Raw genomic sequence first — 22174 nt, 5'->3', positions numbered from 1 at the left:
TTTATGATCGCCGCCATTTTGGATTCTAAAAAATTCCGCCATCTTGAAAATCTTTATTTATTATCCGATTTTAATGAAAAAAAAAATTATAAAAAACTTGAGCGATGTTATCGTCAGGGGTTGCAGTTCTTGGCCCTCGCAAACGTTCATTTTCACCCAAGCTGGTACGGCCACGTTTGGCTTCAGATACTCACAATTTCACTGTTGTAAATCATAGCGCAGAGCCCCCGTACACAGCGTCCAACGAAAACAAATATTTAATCACAGCTCGATATTATTATTATTATTTTTTTGTCATTTTAACAAAAACATGCGCGTCGACTCACACAAACGATTGTTGAAAATCAACGGCGCGTCCAAAATGGGTGACATTTCATAGAGAACATTCCAAAGCATATGCAAACACATTCCCCAATTTTCATAAGTATACACTAAACTAACGCATGGAGGAATAAAAAATATCTACGATTGTATAATTGAACGATAGTCCGTTCTACAAAATATAAAAATAAAAATCAACTTCTGTCAATTATCCCAGTCCACAGATGCGCAAAAGTTAACTTTAACTTAGCCTGGCATAGGTCAGTTCCTTTTCAAACGTGTAAGTACACAATTGCCAAATTTAAACTTAGTATTGACGGAACGAAAACAGTAAGGATTTTAAATCTTTATATTAGCTGGTACGAACTCCATGTACTTAGCGCCGTGTTAATTTATAGAGGTAAATATAATTTTAGGAAATAGCTTAACAAATAGTATAAAAACCATTTAAATTTAATTTTTCTGTTATTCATACACTGTTTGAAACTACAGTAAATTTGCAGTCCATTCAAAGAAGAATACAACACAAATAAACGAGGGTTCTCCATAGTGACAAAAAACTTTATCTTACGTAGAACCTACGCCGAATTCTAGCTTTCTAGTTCGGTGTCCCGTTTGTAAACACAGTAAAAATGAACATGGAAGGAGTATGAGTTTTTTTACAGTAGACTTAGCAAGTAATAGAAGGTTTTTTTATAACACTCCAAATGATCGTTGTGAGATCATGATCAATTAAATTTAACTGAGTGCCCGTAATTTTACAAATATATTTGTAAAATTACGAATTACCCCTTAACGATGTGTAACTAGTTTTCGTTGTAAATTTAAGTTGAAATTTTTAACAGTATATTGACTGAGGAGATTTGCCGATATCCAAATTATAGTACATTGTTGATGTTGCAAATAATGTACCAGGCATAAAAGGCAATGAAACGAAAAAGAACACTGGCAGAATATGATATTTATGTGAATGTATTATGACTTAAAAAATAAAAATACTAGTTAGTACATTGATGTTTGCCTCAATTGGTAAAAAAAAAACCGTAAGCGCTTTACCTAAAATAAAGCGCAAGTACCTACCTTGAACCAACCATCCGTGAAGTATGGTTCATTGTTCCTGCACTTGGTTCCGGCCATTCAAAAGCACGTAACAATAGCGCCATTTTTTCTTAAACCTTTTCCTCAGTCCTTCCAGCAACTGTACATATAACGGCGTTTTCTTGCGACTTGTCGTGTCATGTAACTGACTAGGCCTTTAAGGCTAAAGTTAACAAACGTGTTTTCAAACTTGACCGTGGATATTTCTAGGATTTAAAATACCGTTTCAACGAGACGCTTTTAAAAACTAACATAAAAAATTATTTTTGTAGGTGAGCTCTTTCCTTGAAAAATAAAGGGAAATAACTGAAGTATCAAGTTTTTATAACATTTTTAAAAGTCTTACAGGGCATAGATAATAATTCAATGTGAATATTGAAGCAATTGACTAGGCGGGGGGTATTAACATTTTATTGGAAATGATTTAAACAGAGTAATCATTATAGAAACATGTAAACTGCGTGTGATCTATGATTATTGGAAAAGAGAGTGTATAGATTGAGTCAGAGTTCGACATGCACTTACGGGTAAGTTCTTCCCGAGAAAATAATCAACTCTTTAATTGGCAAGATGGAGAAAGTGTTTAAGAATTTTTACTGGACATCTGGATAAGTTTTAATTAAACAAATTTCTACATCCACCGCAAAACGTGTCGCTGTCGTAAAACAATTTCTTTGAAAAATATACGGAAAATATAGGTGTTAGCCTGAACTATTTCAATGAAATTATCTGACAGCAGCGAGACGTTCTGAATTGTTTGTAGACCTTTGTTTATTTTAATAGTATCCAGGCGTTTAGTTAATAATTTCTTAAATAAATATAAAAATTTATTCAGCTCCAACTTCAAAGGTGTTTACAATTTAGACTTAATTTTTTCAGTGATGAAACTAGTAACGAAGTTTGTCTATTGAATTATAACTCATCCTGGATTGATATAATTGTAAGACCTGTCACAAAATACTGAAATATATTAAAATAGCTTAGTTCGTTTAAATGTGGCTTCGAACATGTGCGCTGTTGAATAGTAATGGCATATTAACGATAGGTACTTCATTAAACTAGCAACAATAAATGATTTATCTTTTTTTAAGCTACAAAATAGTGTTTTTCTTGGTACATGACAAATTTTTCAGTCAATACGAAATCAGGAATTATTTTAGTTTTATAATTATATTCACCGCACTATGATTTTTGTTTAAAAGAATTACTGTGTTTGCCGAAACATAGATTATCGAAATAAAAATGCAGCTGTGCAAATCGTAATGTAACACGTTTTATTTATCCGAGAACAAAACGTTTGTCGAGACATTTATTATTTTTCGTCAAGAAATAGTTCTGTGTACATTTCAAATAAAAAAAGAGAGTGTGTAACTCAGTACACGCGATAGAAGTGAAACCTCTTTGGCAATTCAAACCTCGACTCGTGAGTGCTCTTTTTATACCTCTTTGGTGTCAGAAACGTTTCTAAACAATGTTTCATGAAAACGTTTTATTACAATTCGGCCTTGAAATTGTAATTGAAATTTTACCCTCATCGCAGCCAAAAAAAGTTTCGCTTCAAAAATATTTAGTTACACAGCTAAAACAATACTCACATAACACTGTTTGACAATACATGATTGGCACAAGTAATTGAAATAATACGTATTTGAAAGAACACCATTTTCTTGCGAATATGGCCCGTGGCGCGGTGAACAACAATAAGCTCAAAATCCGCTGTGTTGCCCTCTGGCCAAATATTCCTTTACTAGACGCCAGCAAGTCGGATGGCGTCAGGCGCAGGCGGTCCCTACCGCGACCCGCCTATCCCTGCAGCATGGCGGGGTTCAACCTGAGCCGCACGCCGCCCCATTGTTTCACGAAAACGTCGCATTAAAATTCTGCCTTGCAATTTTACTCTCATCGCGCCCAAAGAAGTTTCACTTCGAAAATTTCAAATATAGTTGGGAAAAAAACCGTTTTTTCAACGAGCGAAAGTCAAAGATAATCGGTAGTACCAGGTGAGGTAAACACAATGTGTAATTCCGCTTGGCAGCGACTTTCAAGCACCCCCCCCCCTCCCCCCCCCCCCCTTCCAAGCCTTTCCATTCAGCAAGTTTCCGTGATAGAACCTCACGTCTAGGAACCTTGATTTTTTTCCTCGTGTCAAGGGCGCTCTTTGTGTCGACTGCCGCCCGACGCTAAAGCATGAAGGCTAGGGTCGCCTCACGTGGGACAAATGTCTGCGGTCAGCGGGCGAAGCGCTGCTGGTTCTGCTGAATGAGATGATGCTGCCTACGTACGGTATGTTCGGTCTACTTTCCGCTGCAAGTACTTTTACAATCTGAAATAATTGAAAATAAATTGTAAAGTGGAGTTACGCAGGAAATTGTTCACAATACTCTTACGAGTGTAGGAAACAGATCCGGAAATGATAGCCTAACTAATTAGTTGCAGTTTTATTTATTAACTAACACTTACACTAATTATTAAATTAAAACAATTTAAATGTCTGTGCACAAATTAGTCACACTTTCACAAGTCCTACTCTCCCCGCTGCAGCTCGGCGCGACAGTGGCTGTCTCTACTGTTCATCTCTTACCACGCACCTCAGTCCCAGCACACTTCTTCGCGCTACTCACTCGTCCACTGCGTCGTGACACCGTCCCAATGCTCCGATCTTCGCACACGAAGCATGTCTCTCGTCGTCCGTTATCGCTCGCCAAGTGGTCACTCACGCTGTCCACTTCACTTCTCTCATCGCTCCGACGATTAGGTGGTATCGCCACCAGTCTCGAAACCCACTTCTCTTCACCCTAGCTCGCAGGTCGGTCTTCTTGAAACCTGCCGGTTCTTCCCGTGGAAAAGTCTCATAGCCTTCCGAGGTGTCGAGTCTTCAAAGGTCCCCCAATTTAACACTAGAAGCTCAGAGTAAAATAGCGTCCTAGTTACGCCACTTCACGCGGGAACATTCCGAAACCTCGAGAGAGACAGAGGGGCGCCTCTTCTGATTGGATTTCCGTGTAGCGGTAGGGCAAGTACAGGTGCTACCTGTGTCCGGGAAAAGGTGCGGCCTCCCCTGGATTCCCGCTGGCTGGTGCACCGTGCCGACTGGGCTGCCCCGTCTCTAGCATCCTCGAAACAATACTTTAAGCTCAAAATAAAATCACATTAAAATCAGCGCAAACACATACAAAATAACTAGAATTTGTAACATCTCGCGTGTAGGACTGCAGCACTACATATGCAAGAGATTCCTCTTAACGTTTTGCGAAATGCTTGACTGAGCGGCGTTTGGAATTCATAATGTTTATTTTTGCTAAGATTTATATTTCAATGATGATGATTGTGTGTCGTCATTGTTCAGTTTTAATTATGATGTCCCTAGGTGGCGGTGAAATCCGTGGCATACCTGGAGTTTTTCAAGGTGGGTTGATTCTACAGTTGTTTTCTGTTTCCTTATTTAATAATGAAGTGACGAAAAATAAAAGCATCCAGTCCTGAACTGGAAAGCAAATTTTACACGAGTGAAGAATCACCACACGACATTCGAACCTTTGGCTCAAAGGCCAGGAATCATCACCACTTAACCAAATGGTTCTAAGTTATCTATAAGATATACCAAATTATTTTTAGACCTTTCGTGAAAGCGATTTTTAAGTTTATTTTGCAGTATCTGCTGTCACCGACTGAACACGAGAAATATTCCAGTCCCGAATACATGGCGTCCATAAAATAATGTCCCAGTTTCAATGGTCTATCATAACAGTTTAATTTAGACAATTTACAACAAATCATACTTTAAATTGAAGGTAAAATAACCTAGTTTCTCTTACAAATGTTCAATATGTGCATCTTTAGTTATACAGCACACAACCAATCTAAAGTCTAATTCTTCCCACACTTTGGTTACCATGTCTGGAGTAATGAAATCAATAAATAGCCTCTTTAATTCTGTGTCTCAACTCGAGCAAATCATTAGGTAGCGGCGGAACATAGACACGATCTTTTATAAAGCCCCAAAGTAAAAAATCGCATGGTGTTATGTCAGGTGAACGTGGAGGCCGGCGAAAGGGACTCTGTCATCTCGACTAATACGACCAATCCAGCAGTCAGGGGCCGAGAATTTCAACCACTCTCGTACAAAGAGATTCCAATGGGGAGGGCTGAAATCACAGATTCACTCTTAAAAAATTGCAAGACACAAAATGCTTTACACTCAGAAGTCGCCATTTTGCATAGGTGGCGCTGCAAGCGAGAAAAAAAAATTGTACTCGTGCATCCGCTTAACTTTCCGTCGCCCGGGTTCTCGTGTTCGAGACTCGGCGGTGTTCCTAGCGGGAAGGCTGTTCTGTTGAGAGGTAACGTGTCCGGGAGGGCGCCAGGCTAACGCGGGGGTTAGCCACGAGGTGGGTCGTGAGGTCCGAAAGCCCATGCGTGGCCCACTAGGAACTGCGGCGGTGGTGATGATGCTAGGGATCCCTAATGCCTGTTGCCCCACTGGCCCTACATAGCATATGACGCTGATCCCTAACTGGATTGGTGGGGTTTAGGAATAATGTACACGGTTTGTACTGTCGTTCACACGTCGCGCACGGAGTGTGCGGAGTGGATTTTTAATTACGTTGGCAAATTACACGGCACTTACAATCACACGAATTCCCTAACATAAAGTACATTGTCAATTACACACGAGGCGCTCTGACGCGCCATCACTAACGTTATGCCCTCACGCCAGTTGCAGTTGAGGGAGAGTGTTTGATTAGAGTCGGCTAATCCCGTAATTGGTAATCGGCGACGCACGGGCCCACCTGTGTGGACTGCGACTCGCTATTAAATTAAGAACACGGCTACGATTGGAGGTAGCCAGTGCCTGTGCACTTGGCAAATTAAAGTTCTGTGGTGGCGGGAGTCGGCCCGTGCCGTATATTTCACGGCCCCACGTAATGCGTTGTGTGGGGCGTATTAAATTGACGCGGCTGGGTTAGGCCCTACACCGGAAAAGGACCGGGCGCACACGGGGAGTATTTAAAAAAGGTTTCGGTTGTGACTATAATTACCAGATTGAAGTTCGATGAATACAAATAGATGATGGCTCCCCGTGGAACGTGCGTCCGTCCCGGTCCGTGAGTCGCGCTGTACTGGCGTCTGGCCCTGGCGCGAGGGGAGGGGTGAGCTCCCTGTCGCGCCAGAGTTTCTAAAGTTCCGTTATTTAAAAAAATTACATTAATAATAAAAAGCAAGTGGCTCTAAATTCATACAATAAAACTTAATGATTAACTTAATATCTATATATGTTTTAGAAATGACATTTAATAAGTCTGTCTAAAATAAATTTGAATATTAGAGTCATACTGGAGACTGTCTGTTTCTTGATAACTACTCCAGTGGCGAATGATAATGCTAATTTGGGGCGGTTTGAGTTACATCACATATTTCACTATTGGATTTAGGCTGAAGGCCGCAAGGGTTGCACTCACAGCTGTTTTAGTAGAAAGCTTCATGTGAGTGACCCGGGCACTCCTACGTCGCACTGGTGTTGCACGGTGTTATTAATTCAAAGTGGCGGGTTCATTAAAGTTTAGTGAATTTACTGTGTACATGCCTTGGTTTGTCTTGCCAATTAATGAAGGGTGTTGAAATACCTAAGTTCTGCGGCGCTCGCCTGACTCGGGTGGGTCATGGCTAGGGGCGCGTTCCGTTAGCGGGGTTGAATACTGGCGGTTGCAGGTCGGGCTTTAGGGTGGCCTTCGGTCGGACGACGTCAAACTAAAACTATTAAAGTTGCTCTTTAATTGTGACCTTGAACCAAAACTCTACAATGCTTATAGTTGATACTATTAAAATTTATAAGTGAGACATTATTTAATGGACATTATTTTATGGATGTACTGTATAACACGAATCCTGACAATTCTTTGTTATATCATAGAATTTCTCAACTAGTACATCATTATTTATTATGTCAGCAGTAACAATGTGTTTGATCATTCTTGAAGCCGTCCATGTGATCCAGTCAAACCGAGTCGTCTGCTCACATTGGAGCGCAGTAGGCATCGGGCTGAGATTTGCAACTATAGTCACATAGTGAACAATATTCTCTTAAGTAAATAGTGCAAGTGACGAGTTTACTTTAACTATATATTAGTGATAAAATAATTAAATAACAATGTTTGGAATCTATGCCTGGCAGATGAATACATACACTGCAGAGGCATATGAACACATCCACACTTCTCAATAGTCGCGCTTGTGGCTATCGACTCATCGACCTCGGGGTTGTTTATTCCTTCTCTGCACTCACTTACACCGCCGGTGTGTTCGTTGTATGCACACGCTAAAGGGAGGCGGGCGTCAATGTGTCATAATGGTGGGACAGAGGAGCATCAATGGTTGGTGTCAGGGTAAGTGATAGATTGTGTTTCTTAATTTATTAAGTTGATGCCGTCCCCGCTGCCTGATTTGAATTTTACGTGAATTAGAAATGTTTTGATTAATTTTGATCTCAAGGGCGGGGTTCCTGGCCTCGTGGCTGCAGGCAGGGATGCGTCGGCAAAGGGCTCCCCAGGCTGTTATGGCCTCCCAGGACGCCGTATTAGTAAAAACACACACGTACTTTCAACTGGTTTATTCCGTCGCACACTTTACACTTGACACGCTCACGCGACTGGCCGCTTCATCGTCGACCTATGCTCCACCTACACCACCCTCTCTTGGCGGTACTCGTTACGGCCGCTCAGTGGCCCGGCGGCTAGTACATTAAGAGGGGTAGTTACCCGGCGAGGGGCGAGATGAGTGCTCAGGTGAGCGGCAAGCCTGGTTCGGCGCCCGAGAGAGTCTGGGCGGGGCGTGATATGAAGTACGCTTACGGCGGGTTACATAAAATTACTAACACAGAAACAATACACTAAAGTCACTAGGGCTAGGCCCGGGTTCGGACCAGGTCCGGGTGTCCCACACAGGTGGTTACACAATGGCGGCTACTCCGCGTGGTGGCGAGGGCCACGTTATGCTGGGCACGGGCACGGCGGAATCCAGCGGGATATCACGTCCATGACCGTCGCACGTCCCAGTTGATGAATCGTCCGTAAGCTTATTCTCGCGTTTGGCGCAGTGCCGCCCCACGTGGGCGATGAACTAATTCCCCGTGGGGATTTTGATAGTGTGAGGCGCAGGTGCCACGGCGGGTCGCCTATTTAACTTACGTATCACAAGAAAGGCTCGGTGGCGAGCCACACATATTTAAAGACCGTACGAAATCTCATACGGCCGGTTAGGGCCGACCGGGAAGCTGTTGAAACGGTTTGACTATAATTACCTATGTAGTTAATGATGAATTGGCGCGAGAGGTGAGTGCTTCCCGTGCGCGGGGCTGCTGGCCCTGGCGAGTCACCGATGACGACTGACTAGCCTCCCTGGCCCCCGGGCCAGGGAGGGGGGAAGATGATTTCGGCCAGTTTTGTGAATGATACTAGTTTACAAAATGATTATTGAATTAACATTAATTATTAGTTATTTTACAAGTATTAGTTTTTGTTTGTTTTATCGAATGCATGAACAAATTATTTAGTTGCGCAGTGCCACACCCGGCCGGGCGCTTTGCACACGTAGGAGGCCGTGACTGACGTCTCGCCGTTCGGGCTCTGCACTACGTTGCACGCACGGGCGTGTTCGAGGCACGGCACTGATCAGGTGTTGAGGACACATAACGGCCTGTGCTCTCAGAGGGAGCACCGACGACGGCGTCAAAGTTGAATATAATTTTAATCTCTGTGGAATTACAATAGTTGTGTATAATGTGTAAAAGATTTTTGACTGTTTTGTTTTGGAGGCAAAATAAGTTTTGTCCAAATAATGTTCCAATCTTTTTTATTGAAACTTTTAAAAAGAACATGGCTCATATGAAGCAAATGCTAGATGAAATTCTTTAGTATATATTTTTTCATAAGTTACTTTTAATAAAATATTGGGTTGTAGTCTTGTGTAGCTTACAGCTATAAATAAATGTTGTCAATTTAATTTAATTCTTATTCCATCGGTAAAGGATTATAACATTTTTATTGCAAGTACCTATTTTAAAAAATTTATCTGTAAAACTTAAAAAAAATTGATTAAAGTTATCAATCAAGTTTATATTGTCATGCTGATTCTGTTATATATGCTTCTTACATGTTTCTTAATTTTTGTTTTTAATTTATAGATTGCTACAGAACTTGATACCCTGGATTAAGAGAGCTTACTTTAATTACTTACTTTATAGTTTAATATGTTTGCTAAGTTTGTTATTTATTATGTCATGAATAGGTGTTTATGACACAAATCTTTAATAAAGGTGAATTTTGTTTTTCATGAATAAAAATAAAATACACATTTAATTAAATTGAAAAAGAAAAAAGATTTACATTGGTTGTTCATGGCTACAAACGTCTATAAAGGGCCACAATAAATTTATTTTGAAAAGGAAATCGATACGAAATAGCAGAATACGAGGATTGTTGTAAACAAATTCAAATACGAATTTTACGGGGTTGTAGAGTAAGGTGTCTATTTAGAGGTTTTTATATTTTTATTTACAGTATTAGGCATATTATTTTATTGAATCTATAAAAACATTTGTCGAGTAATATTTGTTATATGCGATTTATTGTAGAAATCTATACTTATTGGTGCTTCGTCAATACAGATAATTTATTTTAAATAATTTTTTTAATGTCATCATCATTATACGAAATGTCTGAAGTACGTAAGCGTCACGTTGGAAAAGAGGAAGAAAAAACACCAGAAGTTGAGCAGGTGAGATACGTTTGAAGGCACTGGAAATGTATTTTCGATTCAAGTTGCATTTCATTTTTTGTTTATATTTGTAGCTTCTGACTTTTTGAATGTTGCAAAGCGTTGTGAAAACATCTAACTTGTATGTATGGTTATTGTATAGGTAGCGGTACATCCGAAAAAAATTCGAACATTGTGATTTTGAGTAGGTATACTTCTAATGTTGATAATCCACCAAAAGATTTGTAATTCTCATTTAATAAAAAACTTAGCTAATAACCTATATTGGTGGTTTTTCCTTAGGAAAAGAGAAATAAATTCATAAAATTGAATTTATGTCAAATACACAGTTAAATTTATTTTTCCCGAAAACAGCTTTGTCAAATTTCTTTTGGGTTATGAGAAACTGCAAATTGAGGGAAATTGTGAGACAAAATCGATTAAAAGGGAGAAGAATAAAATTCAATAGAATTATTAAAATTGCTGTAACAATTACATAATTTCCAATCAATATTTAAATGTTTTCAGATGACTACACACAATTTTTTCAAACTTCAAGGCTGTTTTCCTCTACCAAGTTTTCTGCAATATCATACCACCATGATCAAGTGCACACGATTTTCGATGTACTAACTTAAAACATGCCATTAGGATCAAATGCACAGGATATGGGTATTGGGGTCAAGTTCAATTTGTGATATTGGATTCCTGTGGGTTGGAAATAAAGAAGGGGTAATATATGACGTCATGGAAGTTGCAATACCATTTATAAATTGAATTACAGATCAAAGGAAAATATAGTACATAAAATTGCCAAAAGCGAAAGACAAAATAGCATAGTAAAAAAAAAGACGATTGATAGTTGAATTTGGGAGTGATCGGTATGAGGAGTGCATTAATAGAGAAATAAATTTTTTAATGTGAATAAATAAGTACACAAGAAGTAATAAGTAGTTATTAAGGAATTTATTGAATATGTGTCGAAATAAGTGAAGTAGTCACAAGAGATGAGCAGGTCGTGTTTATTTACATTAAATTAATATAACAGTTCAGTGTATAGAAATAATGTGTGGTTGCGTGATTTTAGTAGTTAAAAGGAAAACGACGTTTCCGGTTTCACGATATAGAATAAATGAAATGGAGGAATGGCTTTTATTTTTTGCTTAAGTTTAATATCAATGAGAGAAATATTGATGGTAAAAAAGTAATGCCACGAAGCCAAGAAAGTTAAGTGGGTGTTTATGGCTTTTAAATTTTTGTAATTTGTAGTGTTATGTGCATTTCGTTTGATGTTTCAGGTGAGAGGTGAGTTGTTTGTTAGGTTAGTTTTGGAACCATTGAAGTGAAATACAAAGCGAAAGTTTTGGTGAGGATAGATTAGTTAAAAACTATATATATAGGTATGTTTACATCTCTAGAAGGTAGGTATATCGATGGAAGTCATCAACAAGGCTGTGCTGAAGCAATTATGACCTGTACGTTCTTACTGATAAGCGGGGAAATTTATGGGTTTTGGTGAGAGAGAATGTAGACGCAGTAATTTTACCATATTTTATTTAGGTAAATTATAGGTTTAGGTTATCGTAAAGTAGACTTAAATCCTACCAGGTTTAGGTTGTTCAACGATACCAGTATTTCAGTTGGTGAAAGTAAGACATTTTGCCATAATATTTTCGTGGTATCGTGAAGATGACTACAATCCGACCCGGTCTAGTCTACTTTGTAATACCTGAATTTATTATTTTGAAAGAGAGAATGTTCAAAATATTATCTCAATATCATGTGTCAAGAAAATGTTTTCTTGGTATCGTGAAGTAAATTACAGTCGCACCCGGTCTAGTCTATTTTGTGTACCGGTATTTTATTCCTCAGATTGTACCACTCCACCTGCAACTTTTATTTTTCAGTATCATGGAGTTTGCTAATAAATAGGGTACACTGTTTATTTCACGATACTGCTATAAGTTGTAACATCTACGGATGTTAATTTCTTGAAAATGAAAATCAGTATCGGAAAATAGACTAGAAAAAGGGGGGGGGGGGGGGGGGGTTATAGTATACTTGACGATACCAAAAGAGTTTAATATTCAAAAAATGAAATGCATGAAAAATAGTGTTTTTATAGTTCCCCGCCCTAAACCCCCATATTCCGCGCTTGTTCCGTAAGAATGTAGAGGTGGTAATGACGCAAGCGATGCCATCTTGGTTATATCATCAATATTGTTACGGAATCATATACAACAGAATCAATGTGTACAGGATCATGCCATCATGATCAAATGCACTGGATATGGGTATTGCATTTAACAAAAAAAAAAAAACTTTGAAAACTCACGTATGTGGGATGTGCGTACATGTTTTTTAGCCGTAATCAGAAAATGTGACAAAAACCAAAAACCTTCATCGAAACATTAATTCTGTGAGGTAACCAATGTAATTAGAATTCACGAAACATACAGATATATATTTTGCCTCACATCATGCAATACTAATGAAAACACCAACCATTTTTGCATCAGAATACAATTATACAAAATCAACAAATTCACTACGAACTATGGTGTCATTTCGCAAACAATACGCCAAATGATACTCAAAGTCAGAATTCATTTTGAGGATTCTTGCCTCCATCCCACTTTGTGAGTCAGAATACGTATTTAAATTACAAACAACAAAAATCTGCAATAATGCAATTGTACTAATTTAAATTAATTCTAATGCAATTAACCTATAAAAACATTTTTTATAGTTGCAATCACATGCACAAACATAATATAACACATAAAAATGTTCCCATAATTAATAAAATACCACACTTGACACAGGTAGTGCCAAAACGAAAACGCACACACTAGTCAACATGCTACTAATGATGTACGTACATGAATAAAACACTTTAACTGTAAAACATATAGGCCATTTCACATGAAATGAGCCTTAGGGCTAAAATATAACAATATTATTATGAAGCCAGTGCTTGTATTTATACTTTGAAAACATGTTAACTAAGTACAATCAAAATAAATATTTCTAAAAATTATTTTTCTTTTATTACTTATTTTTAAGCTCACAAACTTTGTAGTCATTGTTGGCTATCAAGTATGCTAAACTATATGAATGTTGGTAGGTATTTAATTAATCATTATTAACTATACTTTTTTTTAATACCGTTACAAGGTTAAAGATAGACTTCTATAATTCAACAGAACTTTAGTTTTTGAGTAAGAAATTAACATGTTATTAAGTCAAATATTTAACTAAGGTTTACTTTTTTAACAATGGTCACTGGCTAAAGAGCACAAAAACAGGTGACAAGGCCAACATGTTACTATGTGATGCTTGTTTTGTGTTACAACCTGTCTGTTATCTATTTGGATGGACGTAGGACAGGCACTTCGTCCGAGCTCCAGCACACCCTTCTTTGCAAGCACGCAAACACGTCTCATTGCAGCATACACTGCTCTCAGTCGCACCGTAACACCACTTTTGTGTGTGACCATGCTTGATTATTTGGAACGGCCTGTATGTTAATGGCCCAACCTCTTGTTACTATAGGAAAGGAGGATTCTATCATGGTGTTCGCTCAAGAAATTTGATGGATACACTTTGGATTTCACTTTAGGAATGAAACATCTAAGTTTGGCATTTTTTTTTCATATCTTAAATATGTTATCAGAAATATTTTTTTATGTTTTTTTTATTAGGTATCTTAAATCATTAAAAAAATTTACATTTATAGGTAGCCTAGTAGGCAGGGTGGCTATCTATTTACTTCATCTTATAATGCAAACGAGCAATTCAATTTATAACATATGTATTAATTTTTTTATAATTATATACAAAGAGCCTTATCAATTGTTTGCATTTTATATAGTGCAAACATAGTAGCCTAAAATAATATTTATATTTATTGCAGATGTGGGATTGCCTTTTAAAATAAAGGTTAATTTTTTAGATCACTTGTTGCTGTATGGTCTTGCAAAAAATATTTTTTGTCATGAGTATAAACATTTAAAATTTGTTGTTTTCAGAAAGAAGATGTTGACTCAGAAGATGATAGGACTTCCAAAGATAGATTTCTTGAAGATGTTGGTACAGCTATTCCTCAGGGAACAGATCGGTCGCCAGAGGTTTTAGATTCTGCATTGAGTGGCTTGCCAGCAAGGTAGTGTTAACCACATTGTGACTTATAATTTCTAATGCTGTAAGTAGCTTCAAGATGTTCGCTGATGAGCTCATAAGTATTAAAATGTTTTCTGCTTTACAAGTCCGGTGTTTGAATCCTGATCTGACCATCCTGATTTCACATCATGTTGCGATGGCCTTGGCTGATTCCTTTCCCATTCATATTCTGTGTTTGTTACCATTTTGAATGACCTTGCAGTGCAAAACATCAAAAACCCCCAAAAAATTGCAATTAAGCTTACGTTTTGTATGTTCCACTATCTTTACTTGTATTGTGTTTAACATATCACTTTGACCAACTTTACTATACTTGTCACAACTATTAATCTTCTTACCCAAATAAGCATTATATTGTAAATGTAATAAAAAAAATTTATAGCATTTAACAGGTAATTTCATAATTGGCCTAGAATAGTGTAACATTAACATTATTACTGGAAATTATTGTGTATAAATGACACTTAAGTGGCATGATTATTATTTGGTTTTATATTTTGTAGGTGGAAGAATTGGGTTATTCGAGGCATCTTTACATGGGTAATGATTGGAGCATTTGGTCTTCTTATTTATTGTGGACCTCTTGCATTGATGATAACGGTAAGTGTGTTGCAGCAGTGATTAAATTTTTAAGAAATAACACTGGTATTGCACATTAAATTAGTGTCTCATATAACATTTCTTTGATATCTTTTATAAGTTGTAATTTATAAATATTATAGGAAGAGCCAAACTATTTAAAAACTTCATAAACAGACAAGTATAGTAAATAAAACCTCGGTATGTAATGAAACTGAAGAACCAAGTTTTTGAGTGTGTTTTGTTTTATCGAGGTCTTTATGAAGAAGTCTATCAAAACAAGGGTATGTAGTAAGTTTACGATACCAGATATTCCTCTTTTTCGGAACCCCAACTTGAAGATTTTGAGTGTGTTTGCCCTTGAAAGTTCAAGAAATGTTTTATAGCTATTGGTTTCAGACAGAAATTACCTGTTACAACATTTTCATTTATATTATAAATGCACCCAACTTCGTAACACTATGCAGTTGTGTCTGCCATCATGTATTATGCCGTAAAACCTCTTTAATGAAGGAAGTCAGACTCTCCTAACAATCTTTTAAGAAATAAACCAACATAGACACATACATTATGTAAAATTCTCCACGAAAGAGTAGTAATAGTGTGTTCCTCATGTCCATCTTGTCATTGCTTTGCCAGCTGTCTTCAGTATTTGTGGTGAAATTTTGAATTTTACTATTTACTATATGAATTTTTAAAATTAAGGTAATATATAAGATATTTAAAAAAAATTTTTAACTTAATTTCATATTTTAAACATTTGTTCACTTTTGAACATTATTATTTTACATATAGTATTTGATGAATAATGTAAAAAAGAAAAAAATATATATATCTATGTTTTTGATTTAAGGTATTTTCTCCTAAAAGTATGGTATAACAAATTATGTTTGTTGCATGAAGGTGGAAAAGTCCTTTGTTGGATATATGTAGTTTTATTGTAATATGTACGTAGGTGGATAGGTGGATAAATCTTTACGTCCTGCCAGTCTGTCAAAATTTAAAATTTGCAAAATATAAGCTTGTAAAAAAACCATAAAGCAAGAGGCAAGTATGAATTCTACCACAGCTAGTGGCATTGAAAGTTAGCTTACTTTACTATGCCCACAAATTTGAATGGTTTTTGGTTGTAGCTTATATTCTGGCCCATTTTTAAATGTATACAGATGTTATTTTTTACTCTTTTTTTTTTGTTGTTTTTAAACTGTTATTTGTATTTTATCAAGGGAATCAGTGTTGTGTTGAAGGGAGTCCATGTAGTCATACTAGAGCTACAGTAAATCTGCCACAACATGAAAACACAGCTATGCGATGACAGCACATGTAAGCCATGCTTCTCTCTTCCACCATCATTCCTTCGTCGATCCCCGTACGCTTGATCAGTACTGACATCATCTTGCCCATCAGATGGTTGAATCATCTGCCAACCCAAACAGATGTGTGTTTGTATTATTCTGAGCTCGCCGTACACACAAGATGGATTGTGTGGAGCCATGCTTGCAGCTTTTCTGGCCCGATCACTCAAAATGTCATCGCAAGCAGCACTGCTGGCTGGCCCTGCGAGTATTTTGTGATTGGCCAGAGAACGCACTCCTTCATGATGTCACTTTGGGAAGATTGGCAGTAATGATGGCTCGCAGAGACGCACACATTAATGCCGTTTGTATTTTATACTAATGTTAACATTTTTTGCATATTCATTTTAATTTGAAAAGTATGAAAAATACATTAGATTTTCAGAGAAGATAATTTCTTGTATGAAGACTTAATTAGTTAAAATAAGTCATGTTGAAAATGATGTCATAATAGTGAAATTTTGTTGTGCGTTATGGTATTTACTGTGAAGAAGAACATATTCAAAACTTGGTACAACCTAAAGAATAATAATTTTTTATAATTAATTACACACTTAAACATTATTTTGTGCAGTTATGAGTGTTTAAACTTCTTTCTGACATATGTATTATTCTATATAAAAATTAACTGCATACATCAACCTCATCAAACAACTTTATGTAATATTTGGCAATGTTAGTCAAGAACTTGTTTACATTTTATCATTTCAATACCATTAATGTAGTCAACTTTATTTTAGTTTCAATTTCAAACAGAACAGTAGTAGAAACATTATATTTAAAATATTGTGTACTCGTTCAGAAAGCAACCTCAAATCATGACATATTAACTTTGTTTAATATTTCTTTTGTTTAGTAAAATGTTTTAAGAAATAGTTTTGATGCCTAAAACTGCATGTATATAATTTTACTGTATCACCTGGAAAAAATAAATTAGCCATTTGAGGCCTGAATTTTCACCAATCAAATTACAATAAAAGTTTTAATTGAAAACAAACATTCAAAAATGTTTGTAACTTAGCCATTGCTACTTTTGCAGAGTAAAGGTGTTATTTATATACATATTATTAAGTTTTTTCGGGTAAATTTTTCATTAATTAAAGGAATGGCAGTGTACTGTACAATACTTGTTTAAAAGGCATGTGAGCCATTCCACCTCAATTCAGGCAGTTAGCAAGATAATGTGTCAGGTCACCATCTCAGATTTGCTTTAAAAAATTACAGCAGTTACAACCAGTGCAGACAAGAAGTATGCCAAAAGGATTTTGTCCCAAAAATTTTTTTCCCCATGTTATAGCCTTTTGAAGTTGGTTCAAAATCAAAAAAGGTGGAAAAAGGGGTGTTTTTTAAATGAGCGGCATTTCAAAACTATTTTACTGATTTTGTTGATTTTTTTTTTATTTTGTACCTATTATAGTGAACTACAGAGTGGAATAGTTCCAATGAGCCCAACGACAATATCTTTAAGGGGGGGAAACTAAAAAATTTGGCAAAAAATTTATATTTTTTTGGATTTTCAAAAAAAAATTTTTATGTGGAATAATCAATTTTCATAAAAAGTAATTCTGGTAATATGTAGACCTATTACAGTAGTTTTACAGGAAAAATTGTTTTTAATTCTATGATGCATGGAATTATTAAAATTTAACTTTAAAATTTTCAAAATTTGACAAAAGTGCCATTTTTGATTGAAAATTACTGAAAAACCCCATATTTTAAAAATCTGAAAATTTGTAACTTTGTAGTCCTCGCCTTTATTAATAGCATGCACTTTGTTGGATAGTGTGTTTTTGCCTGTAAACATTTCTGGAATTTTTTGAAAATGTAATGTCATTACCTTTTGTATGTTGTGCATGCTCAATTAATACATGTTTTGTTGGTATCTAAATAGTATGTGATAATTTGTAACTGGTTTTGTATGAGGGGAAACCTTGGGAAATATGAAGGGGGAGTCCCTATCTGAATATTCCCAGGCGCTTGCTGTAAGGGGAATCCCTGGTAGCTTGAGGGAAATCCCTGGTGACCATAGGGGGAATCAACTACAAGACTACAAGGGAATTCCCAAACTTTTGCTGTTACAGTTGTGTTGTGTGTGTTCATGGGTGATGTTCAGCTAGTGAACTAAATCATGTCTGACTTTCATAGTACGGAGAGAATTAAATGTGTGGACTACATTAAAAGGCACAAAAAAAGTGTGTATAAAAGTAAATGTGTGAGGATGTGTAAGGTGAATGATTTAGCAGATGATATTCAAAAGTTTGTGGGTGTATCTGTTTCAGTAAATAAAAATGATATTTTGTGTAGCAACTGTGTTACTTTTTATAAAAAGAAATTTCTGGAACTTGCTGAAGATGCAGAAGAAACATCCACATCAGAGAATTTTATTCCGGAGGATGAACTAGTAAGTGTTTTAAATAGCAGTCTCATTAAAACATTAAATGTAGAAGTATCACCATTGAAATCCCCTTCAGAGGTGAGATTGGATAGGAGAGAAGGTTATGCGAGGAAAAAGAAGATAAAATTAGTTGATGAGTTAAAAACTTCTGCTGTGAACAAATTACAAGACATATATCACGTGCATCTTTCAAGTGAGTCTGATGATGAAATGCCTGTGTGTGTCAATTGTAGTCTATGGTTTTCGAATATTGACTCAGCTCTTCATACTTGTAACTACAATGGAAAAGTACAGCTACTAACATTGGTACCACAAACATTTAGTAAAACTGTATTGAAGGAAAAATTACCTTCAGTGTCAAAGTACCTCATTGATAAATGTCGCACAGTTATAAAAAATAAGGGAATTTATGCTCAACCTGACCCCTATTGTTGTAAATCTGCCTTGCTCGTGATGGTTGGCATCACTGATAACAGGTGAATGTCAGTTCCGGTTATGGCGCCTGTATATGTACCACGGTGAACGGACAATAAAGAATATTAAGTGCTAACTACATGCACTTGCTTATCTACAACTTAAAAACCTATGATCTCAAGTAAAACATGGCGCAGTCGTGTGGAATTGTGTTCATATTTCAGTTTGTCCATGTTCGTTGGATTTGTGTGCTATAGGTGATATAACCTGTAGGTGTGCGTTTGTTTGTCGACACGTGTTTGTCGGACGTCGGTGGTTAATAGTGAATATCGAACAATGTTGTTGACAGACTGAATCGTATAGTTTTTTTCTGTTTGTGCCATGGCAGGCCTCAATCTTGTAAAGCTCCCTGACTCTGTCGACTTGGAGAGTCCCACGGCCCGAAAAGACTGGGAAGTGTTTGAAGGAGATTTTGAAAATTATTTAATCGCAACGGGCCAGGATGAGGGCCCAGATAAGGTTAAGATCGCCCTACTCAAAAACATGTTAGGCTCCCAAGGACGAGCCCTTTTCGAAACTTTCGACATCCCACCGGAGGACAAGCTTGTGTATTCTAAAGTAAAGGAAGCGTATCGCGTGTTCGTGGCACCAAAAACAAATCCTTTGTATGAACGGTTTGTTTTTAACCAGCGTGTGCAACTTGAGGGTGAGACTTTTGATCATTTCTTGACTGATTGCCGCCGCCTGATTAAAACATGTGGCTATGAGCGCCCAGTTTCGCAGGAAGAGAATATGCTGGTTGACCGCATCGTCCAGGGCATCAGAGATTCGTCCGTTCGGGAGTCTCTGCTGAGGTTAGACAATGCTACTCTTACTAAAGTTGCTGCACACTGCCGTCTGATGGAACAAAGTCAACAACAAGCAAAGGAGATTCAAGCTCGGAGTTCTACTCACGATAGTGTAAGTTGTGACTTTGTGTCCACTAAGGATAGGAAGTCGTCACGCCCAAGACAAAACAGCAAGTTTGGTGATAACGGTGAGTACAACTGCTCAAGGTGCCAGACACAGCACAAGGCCAGACAATGCCCAGCATATGGAAAAAAATGTGCCAAATGTGGCATTATGAATCACTTTGCTGCCTCGTGCAGAGTTCGGAAAGTTCGGGAGGTAAAAGCAAAGCATTCTTCTAGTGAGAGTCTATACTGTGATGCGGTGACAGTCAATTCTGTGTATCCTAGAGGGACTAGAACAACCCACATCAATGAGTGGAGGGAACGTATACTGATTGAGGACAAAGCAGTGAACATAAAATTGGATCCCGGTTCTGAAATAAATATTTTGCCACTCAGTTTGTTCAGGATGGTTGACAAACAGTTCAAGGTCAGGCCAACATCCCTAAAAATTGAGGTTTGGGGTGGGACCATTCTTGCAGCAAAAGGAGTAGTTAATTTGTGTTGTTCTGTCAAAGGCCAAGAGTCTTATGTTGAATTTGTTATAGTTGACTCTGACAGCACTCCTTTGTTAGGGCTACAGTCTTGTGTTGACTTCAATCTTGTGAAAAGGGTTCACTCAGCTTGCCACGAGGCAAAGGACAGATTCATTAAAGAACACAATGAAGTATTCACTGGTTTTGGCTGTTTCCCCCAAGTATGTAGAATTAACATTCGCGACCATAGCAACCCTGTTTGTAAGCCTCCAAGAAGGGTCCCTAGAGCAATCAGACCTGCGTTAAAACAAGAACTGGACAGACTCGAACAGAAAGGCATTATATGTAAAGTTGACAAGCTCAGTGCTAGCGCTTGGGTGAGCAACCTAGTTGTTGTGGAAAAGTCAAGTGGGAAGTTGAGGTTATGTCTTGATCCGACTGACCTCAATAAGGTGGTGATTCGAGACTACCATGAAATACCGACATTGGAAGAAATGTCCGAGAAGCTCACAGGGAAAAAATTTTATTCAGTGTTTGATCTTAAGGAAGGGTTCCACCAAGTGCAACTAGATGAAGACTCGTCTCACAAGTGCTGCTTCTCGACACCATTTGGGTGCTATCGCTATCTACGCATGCCATACGGCATTGCCAATGCCCCAGAAAATTTCCAGAAGTTTATCGAAGAGAACTTTGCCTCTATTCCTGGAGTGGTGACGTTCTTCGATGACATCCTCTGCACAGGCGAAACAGAAGGTGACCATGATACGTGTGCTCAGCAAGTGGTGGAGCGTGCAGCCAGCCTTGGCATCAAGTTCAACCCAGATAAGCTTCAATATAAGGTTTCCGAAGTAAGGTATGTGGGCCAGATCTTCTCCGCCGCAGGCATGTCACCTGATCCTGAGCGAATCCGAGCTCTAACTAGTCTACAGGCTCCCAGCAATCGCAAAGAACTTCAACGTACTTTGGGGATGTTCAATTTTGTTCGCTGTTATATTCCAGGTATGTCTAGTGTGTGTTCCCCATTGTATGAACTTCTTAAAGCAGATGTAGACTGGTTGTGGCTCCCGTGTCATGAAGAGGCTTTTTGTAAACTCAAGTCGCTCATCACTAGTGCCCCTGTTCTGGCAACTTTTGATCCCACAAACCAACTTGTTATACAGTGTGATGCATCACAGAGTGGGCTTGGTGCTACTCTGTTTCAGGAGGGCCCAAAGGGTCTCCACCCTGTGCACATTGCCTCCAGGTCCCTTACAGCAGCAGAAAAGAGCTACTCCCAGATTGAGAAGGAGCTCTTAGCAGTTTCTTTTGCCTCAGCTAAATTTCACTACTATATTTATGGTAAGCAGGTCCTAGTGCAATCTGATCATAAGCCACTTGTGAATGTTATGGTCAAACCAGTTCATCATATAGGCTCAGCACGCCTTCAGAGGTTACGTCTTAAACTGTTGAAGTATGACCTAAACGTTACTTACCTACCTGGTAAACTCATGTATTTCGCAGACCACCTGTCGCGGTCATATCTTACAGACAAGGTATTCGACGATCCTGCAATGGTTGAGGTAGTACATTCCGTCAGTAAGCACTTGCCTATGTCAAACAAACGCTTGCTTCAGTTCCAGTTAGAAACAACTAAGGACGCGGCTCTCTGTCAAG

At 37.7% G+C, this 22174-nt stretch overlaps 1 protein-coding gene across 1 annotated transcript in view; it reads left to right on the top strand.

Annotated features, from left to right (window-relative positions):
- Positions 1–9853: 9853 nt before the first annotated feature.
- LOC134529806 (phosphatidate cytidylyltransferase, photoreceptor-specific) overlaps positions 9854–22174 on the top strand; it is a 38923-nt gene continuing 26602 nt past the window's right edge. The window contains exons 1-3 of the mRNA XM_063364267.1: positions 9854–10191; positions 14202–14335; positions 14856–14952. Coding sequence (XP_063220337.1) covers positions 10108–10191; positions 14202–14335; positions 14856–14952 — 315 coding nt within the window. The 5' untranslated portion in view covers positions 9854–10107. The remainder of the gene's footprint in view (positions 10192–14201; positions 14336–14855; positions 14953–22174) is intronic.

This window comes from Bacillus rossius, chromosome 2 (genome assembly GCF_032445375.1).
Source record: "Bacillus rossius redtenbacheri isolate Brsri chromosome 2, Brsri_v3, whole genome shotgun sequence".
NCBI classification, from domain to species: Eukaryota; Metazoa; Arthropoda; class Insecta; order Phasmatodea; family Bacillidae; genus Bacillus; species Bacillus rossius.
Note: the sequence above shows the minus strand (reverse complement) of the source record. Positions and strands in the feature narration are given on the sequence as shown.